Raw genomic sequence first — 22942 nt, 5'->3', positions numbered from 1 at the left:
CTTGGAGACCTTCTGTTTCCCTATTCCCACAGCCTACTGGACAAATCCTCTTCTCCTACATACATCGTTGTTCAAACTGCTAAGATTCTGGTGTAGGATAGATCTCAAAGTCTCCTCAGACACTGACTATCCTCTATTCCTCTTAAATCACTCAATCAATTCTAGATTAGTGGGGATGCCCACGTGTGTCTAAATTGATCATTATCCCCCATGCAAATGTACACTAAGTACCCATAATAGAGTGATCATGACCTAAAAAGTTTCTAGTCTTTTCCCAGACAAAGAAGTCCCAAATGAAACACCGCCCAGCTCCTTACTTATAAAGTTTAATCTAAGTACACCCCCCCCCCCCTTCTTCCTCCTCAAAAAGAAGAGGCCTTCTAGGCTCACAACGTTCATAGCTATTACATGTGCAAAACTCATTCATAGATAGTTTTGCTAGGATATGCTTGTATGCGCACCTGTACATTCTGTTCAATTATTTAAGAGGCTCAATTTAGAACAGCAAAAATTTATATTCTTTGTAGGTGTAAACATGACCATAAACAGGAAAAGAAATCAATGAAAAAAGAAATTTGTTCTCATGTCCAAAGAAATTTATCCGATTCCGGGGAAATTCCTTAATGCATTAATTATTCACAAAGCATAACTAGACTAATGACCCTCAAAGCACATATTCAAACAAAGTCTGAAAAAAGATCAACAAATTCCTGAAACATTAGACCAAATCTGAATCTTCAAACAGTTTAGGACAAAAAAAAACTTTTACCCTTCAAAACTTGGCACCAACAACATCGTTCTCATCTCCATCATTTACAGTGGCAATAGCCTCCCCACCATTGGCATCTGCCTCCACAGCTGGTTGCACTTGTTCGTCCTCCGGCAATGGCTCTTCGACATAATCATTCTCGAAAGCATCCGTCGGAACCTCATAAATCCTAACTTGCGGCTTCGTTGGGTCCTTCACTAAAACATACTTCCCTTCATTCAATTTCAGGCACAAATCAACAATCAACTTAACAATCCCCCACATATTAGAAGTATTCAAATTGATTTGCATTGCAAACTCCTTCGGCTTAAACCCTGCCACAGCTAAGATCACATGGTTAAAGTGATCTCTCAGATGAACCCTTGAAACATACCCCAACTTCATCACATCTGCACTAGCCAACAATGCTTGAGCAGTCCACTTCGCAAGCTTATTCGCATTGTTCTTCAGCTCTGTAGCCAATACCGCACCTTTCTGTGTCTCCAACTTTTTCCTCCAATCAACCCCTGAATACTTCGGATCAAGCTCATTTAGAGCATTCAACGTTAAGAACGATTGTTGCCCTTTTACTTCTGAAGCACTCTGAACCTCACAACGAGGGACAATATACATTTTGTTGTCAAGCTTCCATCTTCTATACCGATAAGCAACCAAAGCAACCTCTTCACCTTCAGTGGCAAACGGGTTCGACTCCTCGAGCCTCACCTTATTCCCATCTCTCACCAAAACTTGCTGTGAGAATTTCTGATTGATACAAGCTGCCTCGACACCCAACGAATAAACTGAATTAATATCCTCCTTGTTTTCGGGCTACGGCTCCTGCCATGTCTTGTTACCGGAAAGAAGATCTAATTGTGACCCATCTCTTTTATCAAAAAATAATTTGTTCCCAACTCACTGAATTACAATATCCCCCGAATAAACCGATCTGGGAGCACACATTAAAGTCGAAAAAATTGAATCTGTAGCAAAAACAGTAGCTTTATCTTCATTAGCAAGTCTACGAATTACAGGATCATCAGTTGTAGTTACTTTGAATAAATTCCGATTCTTGAATCGCTCTAATCGTTTTCGTTCCTCGGTGTAATTCGATCATAAGTTCTATCATAAAATTCGAGTGCCCCACAAATAAGAAGATCTTCTGGTTCAGATACAGAGAAAGATAATTTCGAAAAAGTCGGAAATGGGATTTGATCGAGCATTGTCCATTCGGGTTGGATATCAACAGAGGACCTGAACACCGCGGCTTCGCGTCGAGGATTGTTACCGCCTGATCGATTCATGTTGTAGAGACGACCACGACGCGCGTGTTCTTTGTCCACTTCGTATTTCCGCGCTTCGACTTCTTCGTCACGGCGCTGTTGCTGAAATCACCATTTTGGGCCGAATTTGGGCCGAGGAGGAGGTTTTCCATCGACGGGTCGAAACGATGAATCGTCGTCTGCGGCGAATGCTGCTGCGGACGATTCATCGAGGGAGAAATCGACAGCGGAATCTGATGGGTTTCTAGGGTTAGGGTTTATGATTGGTTGTTGAAGTTTCTAGTCCAATCTGCGATTCAACCGAGTTTTTCTGAACGGTTCAAGGGAGCGTAGCGAACGTTGGATGGGGGGTTGGAGAGAGGAGTATGTGTTTCGGGAGGACCCCAACCTCCTGGATTGAAGGGAACAGTGCGTACTTCGAAGTCCACCATTGTTAAGTGGTTTGAGTTCTCTGAGTGTGAAAGTGAAAGAGGGGGGAGTTTTGAAACCCTAGTTTTGTTTCTTAAGAGAACTACTATTGGTGCCCCAACTTTTACTTATTACACTCCAATTAAATTTAAAGAGTATAATACAAAAAGAGGGTTAAATTTTTTATTAATTAAAAAAAGATTATGTTTTTTAAAAAATGAATAATGCTGAAGTGACCTCACATCGCACTTCTTGACATGAAAGTGTATGGGAACCATAGATGTTTTTCATTGAGATACGACACTTTCATCTCAAGAAATATGAGGTTCCAACTTAAGGTCACTCCTGCACGACTCTTCAAAATTTGTTAAATACAATTTTAAAACGTTGGATTACTTAGCACTTTAATAATTTCTTGGACAATTCAACGACTTGGAGTTTTGCAAAAGATAATAATCATGTTGGACTGACCTCAGCCTGAAACCTCATATCGCACTTCTTGAGGTGAAAGTGGATATAAACCATAGATGCTTTTTCACTTGAAATTTGAGTGAAAAAACATATATGGTTCATATCCACTTTCACCTCAAGAAGTGCGATATGAGGTTCTAGCTTGAGGTCACTCCAACACAACTCTTTAAAAATTATTAAAAATGATTTAAAACGTTGGATTGTCCAACACTTTAATAACTTCTTGGACAATTCAATTACTTGGAATTTTGCAAAAGATAAGAGTCATGCTAGAATGACCACAACTTGGAACCTCATGTTGCAATTTCTTGACATGAAAGTGTATGGGAACCACAACTACTTTTCATCGAGATACGAGTGAAAAAGCATTTATTGTTCCTATCCACTTTCATGTCAAGAAGTGAATATGAGGTTCCAACTTGAGGTTACTCCAGCACAACTCTTCTAAAAAATTAGTATTTTTAAAAGGTAGGGATCCATAGATTAATGGAAATGAACTCATATGTTCACACGTAATCTCTATTGTATAAATGTCAAATTCAATTATCAAGGTTTATCTTAGAGATACGTGATGTATTTTCCAGAAACATATTGTATCTCAACCATTGGATTTTGCATTTCATTGATAGAGATTATGTGTGAACATATGAGTTCCATCCTTTTTCATGACCCTACAGACCCCTTTTTAAATATATTCTAAATATCAATATATATTTTAGAATATCCTCCATCACAATCTTCCATTTGTGATGAGATACACAAACAATGATGCAGTGTATCTCATGCATCTCATTCTCTAACACTTTTTGATATTTTCCCATTCAAAAAGTGATTAGAGAGAATAATCCTCTCATTTTGGGGGAAAATGTTAAGTATAAATATTTTCTTCTCTTTCATGGAGAGATATCGAAGAGTGAAGTTCATGAGATCAACATCAAGAGGTCACTGATGTCAACTTGTTTCTTTTTTGTTTATTGGTTATTGTCAATAGTCACAAATATCATGAAGAAAATTTGATGTGGAAATGTAAATTTTCTTGGAGTGTAATAATTAAAAGTTATGGCACCATTAGAATATCTCTTTCTTAAACGAAAAAAAGGAATATAGTTTTTTTTTTTTTTTTCCTTTCTAATATTTTTGATATTTTAGAAAGGTAGCTAAACTAGGATGTTTATGCTCTTTTGATGCAACATGTGGTTTACGTAGTGTCAAGGGCTGTGAATGGATCAAGTCTAGAAGGGATCAAGTTGATCTCAGACCTATCCAATAAGAATTGGATTTGATAGTATCAGACCATTGTTAGATTGGGTATATTAGGATTCAAATTTGATCCAATAACAATTGGAACTAGTCTGAGTCGGATTATATCCCACTTCATATGTTAAAGATAGGTCACTTTTAAATGTTTAAATCAAATTTAATATTATTTTATGTAGAGGTGATTCTAGGTTTACCTCTATCAACTATGCTCTGCAACTGTGATGAATGGCCCTTGCTTCTCCAATTGTTTGGTGGTACCAATGTGATATCTATCAAGAGTCCTCTAATACCCAAGTTAGATTAGAAAAAAGGAATAATCAGCCAAAAAGATCCATCCCCTCTCTAGCTTTCTTCCTCTTATAGGGTTTTCATCAATCCTCCCAAAATAAGGATTCCCTTCTTGATTGAAGGAATCAAGGGTTCTGATCATGGGTAAATCCCATATCTAGAAGGAAATTTGACCGTTTTAGAAGGAATATGTTTTATTTTGCCAATTACTCCTATATTCTTGGGATTTATCCTTCAAATTAGGAATATATGTTTTATTCTCCTATATTCTTGGGATTTATCTTTCAAATTAGGAATATGTTTTATTTTGCCAATTACTTCTTAAAATATGATAGACTGAGATCTGCACAATCTTATCAACTTTGCCCTGCTTTCTCATCAAAGTAGACTTCAAGCTTCACCCTAACATGTAATTGAGTAGGATTGGGCTGTTAATCTTACATGAGTACCACTTACTCGGAGCAGATGTCATTCTAATATGCTCTGACTTTCAACAGGATCTGGACACATGCAAGGCTTAGATGAGTTACATCTTTTACCCTATACGATGTATATAATTTCTTGCATTTTATCAAATTTGTTCATGTTTGATCTAGAACTTATATGAATGTTATCAAATTGGAACACCAATCTTTGATCAAAATCCAAATTAATCAGAGAATTTTTTGTTTGATTTGATCTACTAACAATTCTACTTTTGAAAATACTCGTTGTACCATTAATCTCCCTAAAACTAATATTGGTCGCAATTTGCATTTTTTTTAATTCTTTTAAACCACAAACATTTCTAAAACTAATATTGGTATGTCCTTATTAACCATGTATTGTTCTGTCCTTTTTAACCATGTATAAAGCGGGTACACTTGTGGAGAGCATGAACAAGAGCATGAGTTTTTTTTTTTAAATCAAAGTATCCAAGCCTCTTAAATCATCTGACTAATCCTCAGGCACGTGCAATCCCCTCCCCCCTACATGTGTCAGGTAATTTTTGAGATAAATCCTTGAGGGTGTCCCTATAAGGGGTGATTCATACTCAAGACCTCTGCTTCCTGAGACATAGTCGTGGCCATCTCGCCAACCCTTTTGGAATTGCAACTTATGATTGTTAGATTTTAAGTTCTATGCTTCTTCTCAAAGATCACATGGTTATTAGTTTTATCTCCTTAACTTTATTTTGCCTCAATTATCTCATAATAAAACTTTGTAGCTCAACTCTTCTCCATTACTTTAGTTCTACTTCTGATCATTTTATATTCATTCAATTCATTGCTTTGTTATATTATTTTTTTTGTTACTCATGTTGTGGCTTGACTACAATCTTACGATCTTCAACTATTTACTATTATACAATTCACATTAATACAATTACATAAGGGGAGTGGGATTCAAATATTTAACAAGTAAGAAAATTATTAGCTCCCCAAGTGCCAGAGTTGGGTTTGAGAGTGGGAGGGCCATCCCTAACAGAAGAAGGTTGAGAATAATTATAGTTATGACCCTAACAAATATTATCCAATGTATTATTGGATTTTTTGTTCCAATGACCAATATTGAGATTGTGGCATGTGGGAAGAGATAAGGATTAAATTATCTAAAATTTTCCATTAAAAAAATGAAGAGGAAAGATAACGAAGGGGAACAAAGTTTCTTATATTCTCATACACAATTGCACAAATTTCATTGTCCCACTTGTATATATCTACAACTAAAATCTATCTCGTTGCATTCCATGATCATTGCAAAGTTGCATTTCATGTCACTCTTATTGTGAATTGGCCACAATTTCACGACCTCAATTAACTTGCTCAATCGACTAAATCATTTCAACCTACTACTTAGGAGGAATATAATTTTTTTACATGTTTACTTTAGTCATAGAACTATGCTTTTTCTTGAGGTGACACATGTTAAAAAATGTTTACTTCCACACTATCCATTTGATTATATCTTAGTAACTATCATTTAAATACTAGTATTGTCCACATAAAATATAAGTTGAAGTTTTTAATCCAAGGACCAAGGATTCAAGGAAGAAACCTAGTTTTGTGTGGTTAACCCAAAGCTTATAAAAGAGATAGTATCCAAATATGGCTTACCAAAACATGTCCAATGATAAGAGGTAAAGTTGTGGTTTGACGAGCCATTCTCTTCCTCGTGAATCTCTTCACATAATTCTCTAATCAAGACTAGTTAATCACCCCAAGCCTCCTTTTGAGTGTGGATCTCAAAATTTAAGGTACACACTTAAAAACTAAGGTACTTTCTTCAAAAATACCACAAAAATATATATTTTCCTATCCCAATAATTTTTACTACAAAGATCTAGTTAGGTTGTTAGATAGGCAAGTACTTCTAAACATAATTAATGTGGGATTATTTTTGTGGACCACCTTAAGATTAATGGACGAGTAGATCGTAGTTAAATGTATGTCCTTGATCTGGTTGTCGAAGAGTGATTAGAGATGGATTAAAGCTCTCTATTCTTCTTGATTCTTATACGCCTTATTCCTTTATCTTATTCTTCTTAAATGATTAATGAGATTAATTTCAAGCAAAATATAAATAAATTTATTTATTTTTCAAATTAAGAGAAAGTATGAATTGGTCCAATCAAATTGAACCAAGACTATTATTTGTCAAATTTTAGGTTCAATTTAAAGACTTACCAAAAAGGACACATATACCCCTCTCCCTGTCTCTCTTTTTTTCTTTCTTTCTTTTATGCTCTTTCATATATTCTCAAATGCATTATAGGAATATTTTCCTGTTTAAAGACAAAAGTACATGGGGGCCATCTTGGGGGAGATATTGAAAGGATATTGGCCCCATGTACTTTTGTCTTTAAATAAACTGTAATTTTGTGTTATGATGTTTTCCTAATTATTCTACTCTTTTAGGTAGTTTTTATTAATAAGAGTTATTTCCCATTAAGAGTTCTATAGGTAATTACTATTAATTAGATTGTTTCCTATTAGGAATTTATTAGTATTAATTTGTTTCCAATTGGGATTTTTTTTATTATTATTATTATAAAAATAAGTAATTAGCATTAGGAAGTTTCAGCAATTTTACAAAATAAATCAGTTTCTAAGAAGCACGACTTTGCTATTGAGTGAGTCAACTTGTTTTATTTTTCGATTCGATAATGCTTGTACCATAATTATTGGAACATAGATCCAATATAGACAAATAAAACGAATTGACTCACTCAATAGGGGAGTCGGCCTCCTTAGAAAATGGTTTATTTCATAAAATTGCTTAAACTTCCTAATGCTAATTACATCTTTATATAATAATAATAAAACATTCCTAATGAGAAATAAATATCTTAAAGGAAATAAACTCCTAATAGGAAACAATCAAACTGATAGTAATTACCTAAAGATAGAACTCTTAAAGGGAAAGAACCCCTTTTTTTAATAATTAAAAACACCTAAAAGAGTAGAATAATTATGAAAGTATTCCTAACATTTTGAATGAAAATCAATACTTATTTTCGAATGTCTTCTAGTTTAGGGATGATTTAATTTGATGATTAGCCATATATATAGAAGACCCGACGATGCTACATATGTTACTATTCTTTATCATCATCTATGCTTTATCCCAAGTATTGGGACGACAATGCGAGTCCTTTTTTTCCTAAACATGTGGGGACCCAAAATCCCTCGAAGATCATTTTAAGATTAGGAATTTGAGATTTGAAATTATAATAGTGATTGATTGAGTTTGAAAGCTATTGTTTTGGATGGTGCTGAACACTTAGCACATGTGATGCATATCTCTTGTTTTGATTTTCTTGCTTGCTTTAGATAGAGACAAAAACAAATTGAAGGAAGGAAAATAAATTTTGACTCAGTATAGTAGTCCCCATGATAAGCTCTCATTGAATATAATTGATTCAAGTTCATAGTATCAAACTTGTCCAAGATAAAGATGACTTGTCTCACACGTTGTCTATCGAATCAATATGGATTTTGTATTATTAATTAAAATAATTACTTCTTTCTATAATGTAAAATTTGTATCTAAATAAAAATATGATCTTATGATTAAGCATATTCCAATCTAACTTATTTTACAGAAAGTTTTGAATTATATAGATATTAATAAATAGTTGTACGTCAATTTAAATGGTTTATCTCATCCAAGTTGAGATGACTCGGCCAAGAATTAATAATCGGTCTTGTCCATGAATGAGATGAGACGTCAAACCTAGTTTTGAAATCATGTTCGAGTTTGATCTTTTCACCATTAAAGCCGCTTTTTTTTTATTTTCTTTTGCTAAACAAGCAAAGGGTTAAATAAAATAAAAGAGTGAATTAAAAGAAATTTGAGGGCCTATTAAATTATTAATAAGGGGGGCGTTCAACTGACAATCTTAGGACGATAATGTTGGTTGATAAAATTTGTCTTTTATGATTTTAAAGTTTCGGATTAGGTTATTTTTTGTGAAGATGATCTCTATGGTGCGGAGATCATCCTCACAAAAAATCAACCCAATATGAAACTTCTATCCCCATCAAAAATGATTTATAATAAAAATCGATAATCTACAATTCTTTATAAATCACTTTTGATGGGATTCGAAGTTTCAGATTGGGCTGGGGTTTTTTAAGGATGAACTCTTCACCAAAGAGATCATCCTCACGAAAAAAACAAAACAAAACAGTCCAATTAAAACTTTTAAGTCATATAATTTTGTCAACCAACGTTTTCATCCTAAGATTGTCAGCCAAATGCTACCCTATTAATAATACATCCCTCTTAATTTATTTTCACATATCCCCTACATTTACAAATTTTGGAAACTAAATGAAGGCAAACTCTTGATGTCCAACATATGGACTTCTAACTTAACAGGACAATTGCGAAAAATAAACCGTCTAAAACTGAAATTATTTCCAAAAACTACTCAAAACGACTCTAAAATTCAAAAATAAGAATAGAAGAATGGTAAATCTCTTCTGAATGGCTATATCTTCTTTAGCTACAACAAAGTTTCTACAGAGCATCAAATAACCAAGTACATATATATTCTTTGGACTTGTGCACCCCAAGTTTAAAGATCATTTAAAAATTCATGGACAAGCCTTTTAGTTTCCTTGATATTCTTGCAACTACTCCATAACCAAGTGCAGATTCTCCAACCTACCAAAAAAATGCAGAAGTATATCTTTGAATCGTTAACGAAATATGGTATTATAAAACGAAGAACATCGGATAAGAAGAATTGAGAGCATGATTAGTAGGTAAAACCTCTGAATGTATTGTGTGGAAGATGGTATTGCGGACGACAGAAGAACCAGCATTCACAACCTCAGCTCCTTCTTCGTGAAGAACACGGATAATGTTGTAGAACATGGATTGATACTCAATCCCACCTATCAAAACTACATCTAGAGCACTACCCATATTGTGAATTTCAATCTGAGGTGGTTTCGAACTTACAATCATTCCACTACTCCTTTCTTGGCTTATATTATCAATTCCCATTAAATGATCTTTCTTCTCTTTCAATTTCTCCATTTTTTTCTCTAATTTCTTAATGTAGCTTATTGCTTCATCTATTTGATCGGGCAGGGACATCATATCCTGCAAGCCCATTTACTTTGTATTATTGTTAAAGAAAATTTTATAAATTTGTGTGTGTGTGTGTGTGGTGTGAGAGAGAGAGAGAGAGAGAATTACCCCTGATAATCCACGTGCCACACTCAATTGACTCTTCTTACTTGATAAGTTTGGGAATCGTAGATCTGTACATCTTGGGATATGCATTTTTATTGTGAAGTGCATTTTTGTATCCTAAGGTGTACAGATCTACTGTTTCTGAACTTATCAAATCACAACAAGAGTCGATTGAGTATGCCACATGGGGTAGTCAAATTATCACGATTCTTACCCTAAAGAAGCTAAACATGAGAGAGTGAGAACCTTTGTAGTTTGATTGGAATAAGAGAATTGAGTCTGTGTGGATGGATGGGTGTGGGTGAGAGAGAGAACCCATCATCCTAAGAGACTTGACATGAGAGAGAGAGAGAGAGAGAGAGCGCACCTTTGTGTTTTGATTTGGAATAAGAGAATAAAGCTGAAAGTAGAGACTCTTCATTTGATTTCTTCTGTTTCTCTCAACAGTTTTCCTATCTGTCTTTGATGAACCAACTTGAATCTCCATCTCTTCCTCAATAAACAAACCACAACTTTCATCAAAGTCTATCAGTAAGTGATAGTGCTTGTTATAGAGGGTTTTATCAGAGAAGAAAGCTAAAAGGTAAAAGCACTACACGACAATAATAAAAGTTGCCTGATTTGAGGTTACGGGGCCTCATGCAGGGCGGAGCTAGGATTTTCTTGTAGTGGGGACAAACTATGATTAGTTGTATAGTTGAAAAACTTGAATGGAGGGAGGTGAGGGTGTGGGGGCAACTGGGGAGAGAGATGAGGGAGTGGAGACAAATGGGACATGTAATTAATTGAAAATATAAGAGTGTCTTAAAGTTCTATGGGGCAATTGCCCCCACCAGCTCCTTACTGGCTCCGCCCTGGCCTCATGTGTCATTATCATTTGGGTCCTTATAAATTTTCTTTGACCATTGACCTAAAAACTGTTCAAATTTCGGCTACCCAAGTACTTTTTGATTCTACAAGCTAACTTCAAATTTGCAACTATGTGATTAAAAATTAATTAAGCACAAAATATTTCGTTTAGTCAAATTTGTAGGCTTGATCATGACATATTATCTTCTTTTGTAGTTGTAGGGTTGATACTTGATAATAGACACTCTTGGTTGCAAAAGACATGATCAAGATTTATGTTGTAGACATAATTTTGATCACATTTATATGATGGGTTGTAGCGGTGGTGGATTGGTCTATAAATGTATGTAATGTATACTATATGATCTCTTTGATTCCAATAATTCAGATCAAAAGCACCAGAAAATGACATTGTATCAAGAAGGAGCATCATAAATATTAGAAATTAAACTATTTAATGATTGAAAGCAAAATCAAGAGGTACAGCATCATGTTGAGTAGAAGATTTCTACTAATAAGGTTTATATCCTTTAATGTAGCTTGTGATCCAATTAAAAGAGTATGTACAATTATAATATAATTCATGCCACCCTTTGTGTGACTCTTCATAACAATTCTTTATAATTAGATCGGGTCAAGTCAAATTTTTGGTGACTTGTGAGTCAACTTAAATAAATTAGTAAAATATTTAAGAAAGTATTAATATAATTAAATATTTTTAATATGTTAAAGTTTTAAATAATTTTTATGTTACTTAAAAAAAAAAGAATAATGATAAAACCAACACTCCCTCTAACTTATATCTCTAACGTGAGAGGTGTTAGAACTATAGATATTTTCATCGGGATACTCAATTGCACATATTTATGGGGATGTGCACTTGTGTATCCGATGGAAATATCTATGATTTTAGAATATGTCACATCATGGGTGTATGTTAGAGGGGGTGTCAGAATATAACGCCTCAAAAAAAAAAAAAAAGAGGGCAATGATATTACAATACCGTTATGTTATGAATAAACATCTTAAGTGATTTAATTATATATAATGTGATTTTACAATAAAAGCACTTATAATGCTTAGATTAATAACATAATTGATGTGGTGACATCACAGCCCCAAAAGAATATTAAAGATAAAGACACAACTTTGTCCCAGTTTGCAATTAGGTTCCATATAATCCAAATTTCCAATTAGGTAAACAGACCCTTTTTCGACTTTTTCTTTCAATCACCTTCAAATTCCATAAGATGGTTTTTATTATATATCAATTCGATATCAAATCATCTCCTTTAACTCGTGCATTTAATCTTCCAAATCATCTTTATTAATGTGATAAAGGAGTGATTTGAAAGATTAATCTTGTGCTCCCCATTGCTTAGATTATTTTCAATCAACCAGCCATGTTGGCCCACATGACCAATGATTAAAGTAATTTGATTAAGTACTTTTTAACAAAAGGAAAAGTGATCTGATGAAACTTGTTTTATGTTGGAAATCCTAGCTAAGCCGGCCCCATGAATCTGATTAACCTGTTGTGTGTGGTTAGCGTTAAATTAGCTTGGCGTGGCAAAATAAACACCTCTGAAGGATTACCCATGCAAAACTATAATTAAGAAAGCTTACATTACCTACCAACTTTTTCTAATTAAACCACACCAATTAATAAAATGTTATATAAAACACCAAAGAAGAATATAAACGCACCATATAATACTATCCTCCTCTTCAATAGGAAAATGGGATGTTAAAATTCAACACCAGCCCACATTTATTGCTCAAGCCCAATGACTATTTAGAGTCCAATTTCTAGAATCTTCTTAGAGAAAACTCTAGATGTTTTTAGATAAAAGAAAAATAGAAGATTCTAGAATTATAGATATTTTGGTAGAAAACTCTAAACTAATAGATATTTTTAGAAAGTTCTAGATAACAAAATTGTAACCACTAGATTAAGAATGTGTTGGCACAATCTTAACCATTAGTTAAGGAGGTGCCACTAGTATAAATAGGGGTGAGTCCTCTCATTTTGTAATCAAGTAGTAAGAAACAAGTTGTGAGAAATAAGTTGTGAGTAAGAGGTCTTGAGAGATTGTAAAAAGTGTGAGTGTTTGTAAAAGTGTGTTTTTCTTAATAGAGTGTTATTTTCTTCTTCAACTTGTGAGTGATATCTTTATTGAAGGTATAGTACAAGTAAATTATTTACTTGTTTATATCCAATATTTGTGCGTTTAGAGTCAAGTACTCTAGATTTTTTCCTCAACATGGGACACATGTTATTGTTGCACCCGTGCTCAGTTCCTGTAAAATTAGTTTGAGAAACAATATCCCCAAACTTGGAAAAGCAATCGATAAGGCATAAATCCTTGGAAGATTGTGAGTTTCTAATCATTGTTTGTAGGAGAAATCAATCATGGAAGTGCGTCGATCAGGATGAATACAAGGTTTATTACATTACTAGTAGGAATGGGATATCGTGATTAAGAAGAGAAAAAAAAAGATTGATCTGCACCCCAACACCCCATTTATTTCTTTTGATTGGTGTTTTATAGTTAAGAAAAAAGGGTTACTAATAATATAAACCCTAATAATAATAGGTGCATGGATTACTAGTAAAGAACCTTAATTTTACATTCACATGGCTAACATGGTAAGGTGGGCAGTTTTCCAAAATGGGTGATTGTGGGAGCACCAAAAATGAGAAAAAAACACTGAAAAGGAACAATCTCTAAAAGTGAGGAGGGTTTATGTGGAGGAGAGTGAACTAAGAAAGATTAAATTTGAAAAAGATAAGTGATTCTGTTGGTAGGTGGGCCAAATTACTTTGGTATCTCATGTGATTTGTGTTGAAGAAGATCACAGTCCGCTCTTCCTTCAAGCTTTAAAAGACGGGTGGGGATAGTGGAAAATATTATGAGATGTTGTTGCTTTGATAGTTTTATTCGTTCAGACTTTAGTGCGTCATTTCTGACTAATTGGGTAGTGTTCTGTGAGCTTTTTAGCCAGTTACTTGGTATTTGCCAAGCATGGAGGGGAATGAGTGGGCATCTTTATTTTTGGTCCCCCCCACCCCAATTTATTTATAAGTTAAAATCATCAGGACAATACTTGCTTGCCACTTTGAAGAGAGAGAGAGAGAGAAAGAGAGGGAGATTCTTGGTGTCATGGATGCTTTAGTTGTTTTTTCTTAAATGGGCTCCAAAAATATATATTACGTTTAAAGCAGAATACTGGATAATAGTATTCTGTCCATAAATAACAAATTGTGACATTTTTTTTTAAGGGTTGGGATCCTTAGACTCATGGAAGGGAATTCATATGTTCACACACAATCGTGACAATGTATATGTGTGATACAATGATTGAGATTTGTCTTTGACATCTATAATGTATTCTCGAGATACATATTTTATTGCAATCGTTGGATATCACATGTACCTAATCACGACTTTATGTGAACATATGAGATCACTTTTCATGAGTCTATTAATCCCAACCCCTATCTAAGGGAGCGGATCTTCTGTAGTGTAGTTTTCCTATAGTTCCTTGTAGTACACTTGAAATAGTGAAGAATCCAAGTTGAAAAATACAAACTAATAGATCAATCATGCTATAATCATTGGTTTAGATCAATTTTGAAATATATATATATATATCTTTAAACTTGATCAGAAGCATTGAAAGTGGATGATCACTGTAACTCTCAAATTTCAACAATTCGATTTTGATGCCTGTTGCACGTGAATTCTCTCAACCATTGAACCACACTACATGGAACTATAGGAAAACTTCACTACAAAGGATCCGCTCCCCTTATTTAAGTATTCAAATAGCCATATTGAACGTGTCACATTAATAAGAGAGGAAATCTAAAAGAATAATGATTTTCTGACTCCTCACCTCTGACATACTCTCTTGATGTGGCATGTGCTAGAACCATAGATTTTTCCTCAGGATAAACAATTGCACATTCTAGCACATGCCACGTTGAGAGAGTATAGGGGGAATATGTCAAAGGGGGAGTAAGAAAATCACGACTCAATCTAAAACTCTCCTTTTAAACTTAAGAGCGAGAGAAACTTTATGAATAATGATTTTCAGACACCCCCCTTTGACATACGTTCCTTGACGTGGCATATGCTAGAATCATAGATTTTTTTTCTCGGGATACACAACTACATATATTTATGATGATATACAATTGTGTATCCCGAGGAAAATCTATGTTCTAGCCCAGACCTCGTCAATGAGCGTATGTCAAAGGGGCATCAGAAAATCACGACTCAAACTTTATTACTCTAATTCTGAGATATTCCTCCAGGTTTTGGTGTATATTTTAGACACCCCTTGCGTGTTTAAATTGACCACATACCCGCATGGATGGAGTTCTGTGAGAAACTAATGAACTGAAATACTTAAATGTATCTTCAATTTCCTGCCACCCCATGAAAAAATCCTTGATTTTTTTCCCCATAAATCCATCAATCTAGACCTCTTTGGAGTCCTGCAAAGTTGAGATTTCAAAGGAGTAGAAACTACCAAACAGATAAATGAGAAGATAAATAATAATTTTTTACCTTAGAGGATTTTGCTAAATAAATTAAAGTTTTTACCTTACAGGTCAAAAAGATGGAATTTTCTATCATTTTTATTAGGGAAAATTATTAAAATAGGATTAAATCTTTTCATATTTATAAAAAAGATTTTATTTTAAAAAAAATTATCAAAAACGAATTAAATCACTTGACAGTCAAATGTCTCAGTAACTCACTAGACTGTCCAATGTAACTCGCTGGACTGTCCAATGTTAAAATACATTACTTCACCAAAAATGCCCTCTAAATGATTAAAATTAGGAGTGTCAATGGATAGTCGAAAATTCGAATTCGGATAGTTTTATATATTCGAATCCTTATCAAATACAGATTCGGATATTAACATTTTGAATCCGATAATATCCGATTCGAAATAATATATAATATATATTATTTTAGTTTATTTATTTTTTATATAAATAGTATAATATATATTATTTATTTATTTATTTATTATATAATAATATAATATATAATAGGTTTTTTTTAATAATGAAAAATCAATTGATAAGGAAAAATTGTGTTTTTTTAATATACAAATTATTCAAATTCTAATCGAATATTATTGACGTCCGATAGGATAATCGAATTTGCATTCGGATAGAGTTTTAGAACATCCGTTGGATTTTAATTCGGATATCAAATAAAAATTTTGGATTTAGATTCGGATATTATTGTATCCGAAATGAGTAAAAGAGCCACATATTACCAAAGAGTATTGAGGATTCCATAAGGTTACGTCATGTTTTTTATTAGTCAGATATCCAGAGTACTTTTGGATTTATTAGATCAAGATAACCCTTAGTTATTGATTGATTTTGCAATTCGCCAATAGATTATCAAATATTGACTTTTCAATTGGAGGAGCAAACCAATAAAAAATTGATCAAATCCAAATATTATTTAATTATTACATTGGAAAGTGTCTTTATGGATTAAATTATTGGAATCAAATCCAACCAGATAATAGTTGGATTTGTATGTAATAAAAACCAATTTGATATGTAGAATAGTAGAGTTCGATTGCACGGCATCCCCTTTGGGGCTAAGGGGGTAAAAATGGAAAATTACTAAAATTGGTGGGGGTATTATTAAAAATCTTTGAGATTAAGGGAGTAAAAAAGAAAAAAATAATAATAAAGTTGTCAAGGAGAGGTATTATTAAACAAACAATTAGAAAAGACAATAAAATTAACTAAAGAGGTAAAAAAGAAAAGATAGTAAAGTTAGAAGAGTATTATTGAAAAATAGGGTAAAGTGAAAAAATAACAACATTGGATGGATTTTATTAAATGAGGATGAGAGGGAGAGGGAGAAAGCATATACAATTGAAGGGGGTGAAGAGGAAAAATAGGTAGTGTGGATCCCATGATGGAAAGTTTATCCTTCATAGAAACTATAGCAAAGCTCACGATGGAAAGTTTATCCTCAACAAAACTGTAGAAAAGTGGGGTCGATAGATGTGTTTTATTATATAGACTAGAATTCACTCATGCTAGCATCATCTTTGGGATTAAGTGAGTAAAAGCGAAAAAGTAAAGTTGGGGGATGTTATAAAAACTTTTTGAAGTTACGAGGTAAAAAATGAAAAATAATAAACTGGGTTAAAAGAGTAAAGGAGAAAATGTGGTAAACTTAGATGAGACCCACAGAAATCATAATTAGATAAGGTGTTTATCCTAATTGGATGAAAGTTTGTTTTTTACAAAACTAGACCCTGTAATTGTGTTTTCTTATATAGACTAGAGTTCACTCATGCCTACAACACAGGCATCCTCTTTGGGATTGAAAGGGTAAAAGTGAAAAACAATAAAATTAAAGGTATTATTGATTTTTTTTTAGGTTAAAGGATAATCTAAGGCAATAAAGGGGGTTAAAGAGGTAATATAACAAAAATAGTGGGTGGGAATGAAAGTTTATCCCTTACAAAATTAGTATACAATATAATTTATCATATATTATCAAATTGGGACATGATTGATCTAAAATCATCCAATAGATTATCAAACAAATTGTACCCTTGGAATATTCGTTACGGAGATAGTTTTTGGGTGGAAAATTCATCTGGATTGTCCTAATGGATCCCAACCCCAATGGCCATCTTCCATAATTAGAAAGATGAACCATCAAACCTGGTATCTCATAAAAAAAAAAATCTCTTTAAACAGTTTCAATTCTTAATTTTGATCGATCGATTTTGGTTCTCAATCATGCCAAGAGAGTCAAACTCGAATCGGTTCCAACTAAAAGGGCCCAAAAACCATTAATACTCCTAGTAAAAAGTAGCCACCTGAAAAGGGTACTTTTCATGTGATAAATAAATTACCCATACCAGAAAAAACCATCACTTTAGGAATTTGAATTCATGTTCATGTGAAGAAAGATATTATTGTTGACTTCATTGGAAAAGAATTGTGATTACTCACGACTCACGAGTCTCCCTCACCAACTTAGACTTAACTCTGGACACGGACAATGCAAGCTTCAATAATATAAGCTACAACAACACATGTAAAATATGGTCATCATACATATTCCGAGCTTGAACCAACCCCTTACTTTTCAAACTAAGATATTTTTTTTTGCCTCTGTATACGCAGAATCATAAATCTTTTTCTTCTGCATCCCAAGGTAAATGATCTACAGTTTTGTGCTATAGGCATATGTCAGAGGGGGTCAGATTATCAAGGCTTTTTTCAAAATAATCACAATAAATTAAAAAGATTTACTTAGTGTGCGTTGATTAGGAATGTGGAACCTATCATCCTCAAAAGATTTTATAAAATTAAATAGTTCATTCATCATGATTACCCTTCTCGAGTCCTAAGATAGCTTGATTAAAGATATACCAATTGAACTTTCTCAACAATTATACAATTCACGAGAAAGTTGAGGTTCATGACATGATCAGATGCATCGACTAAAGATATACCGATTGAACTTTCTCACCTATCACCACCTACCCCATGTATTATAACTAAAGAATTAAGATTTAGGATCCAATATGGTGTCCTGTTTCGACAAAACAAGAATGGTGTCTATGTGGCACACTTCAGATGGAATTTAAAACACCTCCGGCTACTAACCAAGCCGTGCATGCTGCCCAATGTGAATATTTATCTAATTCAAACATGCCACATAGACACTGTTCCTATGTATAGGAATGGGACATCATACTGAATCATGACTCATGGATTAATGAGAGAGAGACTGAGTGAGTGAGAGTAAACAGTCATAAAAATTGAACATTGTAATTACAGAGAAACCTGGTAGAACTACAAAAGCCAGGGTACATAGAGAAAGAGTTACGAAAATTTGGGTTTAGGCACGGGCATGCTGTCGGGATTTGAAGGGCTTAGCTTGTGAATCCGATGACGTAACCCCTTCTTCTGATCCTGACAAGTCAAATTCTGACTAGGTTTCAATGTGCCATCATGAGCAAGTGAAGACTGGAATTCCTCTAATACCTTCACAATCTGCCAGAACTCGGGCCTCTTCTCGGACTGTTGTGCCCAACATTGTTCAATCAAAGCTTGTAGGGCAGGGGGGCAGTACCTTGGAATAACAGGCCTCAAATTCTGAAAATCCCAATTGTAACAAGTTAGAAATTCAGAGTCGTATATTCCGTTTCAAAAACAAGAACATCAAATGAAAATGCTTGTTATACAGCATACTTGTCGAAGATCTTAGAGGTTATAAGAATTAATAAAGAGCCAATGATTTCGATGGGGTATCTTGAAGCATTCAGAAATTATTGCTTTGGTTTTAATTCAGATAAACCTAGCAAATATATATAAAAAAATTCGGGAAAATATGTATTTGAGGTTCTTCTTTAAGACCCATCAACTTCAACCTCCCTAAAAACCCTATCTTGTTCTTGAGATTTGAATAAAGAAGAAGATTGAATCTTGAGGTTGAAGAGGGGGTGGGGCGGGAGTGTTGGCAAATCATTGACTAATTCGTTGACTCATCAATTTAATTGGTTGGTCCCTTAATCAGAGAATTTTTCCAAATTTTGTGACAATGTCTAGAAGGAGAGAAATAGATGTGTTTTTTGTCGTGAACACTCCCTCCGTAAGGTCATTCTAAGTTGGGGCCACAAATCTTTTGACAACTTCCATGTTTGGATACACATAAAAAATTATTTTTTTTTTAATTTTTTAAAGTTAAAAGGTTAAAATTTTGGTTTGGGTTCATCTTAGATAACTACCTTTAAAAATTTTAAAATCCCAACTTTTTACAAACAAAAAACAAAAAGAAACTACTTTCTACTTTCTACTTTCTAAAAGCAATTTTCTTCCAAACGGGGCAGCTCTAGTCTCTATTTTTTTTCATTCTTTCACTTACAACTAAGTAGGTCTTCTCGACCTCCTTTGTTTCTTTCATTTAAAAATGACATGGAGGACAAAATCGAAGAGAAAGCCATATGTGCACTGTTAGATTATAAATTAAGGCAAGAGAATCGTGACTTGGAACCATACCTTATTCACAACAGCAAATGCAGCTTGGATGGGTGTCATATCCTCATAAGGGATCATTCCAGCCACCATTTCCCATAAGAGAAGTCCAAAGCTGTACACATCAACCTTCTGTCCATAAGGTTTGTGTTTAATCATCTCCGGCGCCATCCACCGATAGGTACCAGGGTCCTCAGCCAGAGTATCACAGTACGCCACCTCGCAACCTATTCCAAAATCAGCAATTTTCAAGTGGAAGTCATCATCAAAGAGGATGTTCTCGGGTTTAAGATCGCGATGAATGACTCCTTGCGAGTGCACATATTCCATTCCTTGAGCAATCTCTAGAGCAATTTCGATCAGTTTTTGCAGAGGAAGAGATTTATGGTCTAGTTTGTGCAAGAACGCCCTCAATGAACCCCCAGAAAGATATTCGGTGATGATACAAAAGGTTGATGGCTGTCTATATGCCGCTACCAACTACATCAACAATTCAAAGATATCCATGAAATAAAAACAAATAAAAGGAACCAAATTCATACATAAGTTCTTCTTGTATGTTAAGTGTAAATAATTTGATTCAAATGAGGTGGAAACTCATGACAATGAGGAGAATCAATCAAAATTCCACAATTAAGGAGCCCTCGTAAGAGGTGTATCAAATTAGAACTTCACAATCAAAACCCATTTCAAATGAAAACTCAACGACCGATCAAGAAATAAATAAAAACTCAACGAAACAACAGAGAAAGATTTGCAGGCAGTTGAGATCAATAAATAAAAACAGAATTTAATTAAGACCCATACACAATTGAATAATTTTGTTCACAATTTCTGTAAAGAAGGAGACCTGATCATGGGCTGATATTATGAGTGGAAATTAAAAGGAAGATGAGATTAACTACCTTAATAACATTTCGATGGTAGAGGTGAGACAGAAGAGTAACTTCTCTATTGAATTGCTTCTCTAACCGAGCCGCCAGAGCTTCATTTTCGTCATCATCGGGTACACTAATAATTTTCAATGCAACAAGTTGATCTTTATACATCCCGCGGTAAAGCCGACTGTGTGCACCTAAGGCAAACTTAGCTCCAATGAACAACTTGGAGAGATCAGCCACCCATTCATCGGCCGTTTCCACAGCCGTGACCCTTCCCCCTCCATGATCAAAGTACTTTGTCCACGTTGACTCCTTTCTGTTCTTCGATTTATCCGAAAATTTCATAGAAGAAAAGTGCCTTAGAGGACTTGTACTTGATAACAAGGAATCGGATGCCCAAGCATTGCGAGAACTTTTGTCAAACAGTTTGTGGATAATTCTCTTCTCGGATTGTTTTCTTTGAGGATGTGGAGTAGAAAATCGCTTCTGATCAATCCGAGCTTCCTTGAATGCCTCCGAAAGGACAGTATTGGGTAGAGGGGATAAAGATCTTTGCTTGTTAATAATAGGATTTTGTTTAATCTGATTGTCAATTGATCGCAGTCCATGATCATCCGTTGTCGATCCAGGCCTATGATTTCGATAAATTAGATTGTCAAACGATAGCAATCCATGATCACCCGTTGTCAACGCAGACCTAGACTTCAATTTAGAATCATCTCCAGGTTGAAGATTTGAAGGAACATGAGGAAATCTCGACAAAGGAATCAATGGAAATCTCGATGAATCCAACCTATGACAAACAGTATGAGAGAATTTTGCCCTTCTCACCCAAGAATTGGCCTCTCCCTCCATTAATCCTCACCAACACCAAGCCTCTCAAACCCTAAAACTTCTAATATGAAAAAAAAAAAAAAAAAAAACTCACTTTTATTTGTTTCTCAGTTCACAATCTAAACAACCATATTCAAAAAACACTAAAACAACAACAGAGCTCCATATCCAAAGTTCCATCAAACCCATTAACAAGAAAACCTCTCAATCCCAAATTCCAAACCAAAATCCCTTGAAACCCAACAATACCCATTAACATGGTCACATCTCAAGCCCTGAGTTCATCTCCACCAAACCAAAATAGCTTCAGATCCATCAAATACCATTAAGAAACAAAGCTCTGAAACCCTAATTTCAATCTCCAACAAACCCAATATCACCACCAACTCGAGGAACTAATCCTTTTAGCTTCAAAGTCAAACACCACCTTTGTCAAAAACCTGGAAAATCCCACACAGTAACCCAAATAAACAATTACACCAAAAAAATTAAATAAAAAAAAAAATACCCAAACAATAAAATTACTCAATTAAATTATAATAAATAAATAAATAAGAACCCATGATTAAAGCTCCATTAAACATATAAGAGGACCAATCATTGAGACCAGAGAAATCAAAATTCCATTAAAAAAAATACCCAAAAGTCACAGGCCCAGAAATTAAAAAACCCACCAACCACTATTTAATGCAAAATGCCGAAAATACTGAAGAAATACAAAATCTATACCTCAACTGTAAGTTCTTCACCTTCTCTTCTCTTCTCTTCTATCTCAAACTTATTTCTTTTTTTTTTTTTATGGAACGATTCTCTCTCTCTTCTAAAAACAGGATCATACCTTCCAAAAAAACAAAAACAGGATCTTAGAGAAATCTAGTACGGATTCGTTTCTGTGAGTGGAGCAGAGAAACAAAAATACGTATCGTATACGGACCGAAGATTTCCGTTGGATCCCCTCTATTTCTTGCGTACTTCAGTTGTGGGTGTGGGACCCACTCTAAAAAGTCAGAAATGACGGGAATGAGAAAAGAAGGAAGAGTACTGATTCTGTACTACGGGGAATCGACTTCCATTAGGAGTAAGATTCTCCATGATAGCCACGTGGCATTATCTTCAAACAAGAGATTGAATAGTCCAGCAAAATAAAATTTGAATCTAATTAATAAAATCATTGATCATA

The 22942-nt window shown here is 34.2% G+C and overlaps 2 protein-coding genes and 1 pseudogene across 3 annotated transcripts; all 3 read right to left on the bottom strand.

Annotated features, from left to right (window-relative positions):
• Positions 1-605: 605 nt before the first annotated feature.
• Positions 606-2489, bottom strand: LOC147390422 (eukaryotic translation initiation factor 3 subunit D pseudogene; annotated as a pseudogene).
• A 6312-nt stretch (positions 2490-8801) lies between these two features.
• On the bottom strand, positions 8802-10895 carry LOC147390421 (basic helix-loop-helix (bHLH) DNA-binding superfamily protein). The gene is made up of 3 exons (XM_086459573.1): positions 10514-10895; positions 9718-10053; positions 8802-9609 (listed from the first exon to the last, which is right to left on the bottom strand). The coding sequence occupies exons 1-3, from the start codon at positions 10631-10633 to the stop codon at positions 9532-9534; spliced, it is 534 nt and encodes a 177-aa protein (XP_086315699.1). The 5' UTR covers positions 10634-10895; the 3' UTR covers positions 8802-9531.
• Positions 10896-18809: 7914 nt separating this feature from the next.
• On the bottom strand, positions 18810-22685 carry LOC147390420 (serine/threonine/tyrosine-protein kinase HT1-like). 2 transcript variants are annotated; one of them, XM_086459727.1, is made up of 4 exons: positions 22492-22685; positions 20953-22202; positions 20072-20527; positions 18810-19168 (listed from the first exon to the last, which is right to left on the bottom strand). In XM_086459727.1, exons 2-4 carry the CDS (start codon positions 21781-21783, stop codon positions 18896-18898), a joined length of 1560 nt encoding a protein of 519 aa, XP_086315853.1. In that variant the 5' UTR covers positions 21784-22202; positions 22492-22685; the 3' UTR covers positions 18810-18895. The 2 variants fall into 2 exon arrangements, with proteins under 2 accessions (XP_086315853.1, XP_086315854.1); XM_086459728.1 differs by lacking the exon at positions 22492-22685 and having other exon boundaries at positions 20953-22260.
• Between the last annotated feature and the right edge of the window lie 257 nt (positions 22686-22942).

The sequence above is a fragment of the Akebia trifoliata genome, chromosome 11 (genome assembly GCF_017979445.1).
Source record: "Akebia trifoliata isolate Shusen 1 chromosome 11, ASM1797944v1, whole genome shotgun sequence".
NCBI lineage: Eukaryota > Viridiplantae > Streptophyta > Magnoliopsida > Ranunculales > Lardizabalaceae > Akebia > Akebia trifoliata.
Note: the sequence above shows the minus strand (reverse complement) of the source record. Positions and strands in the feature narration are given on the sequence as shown.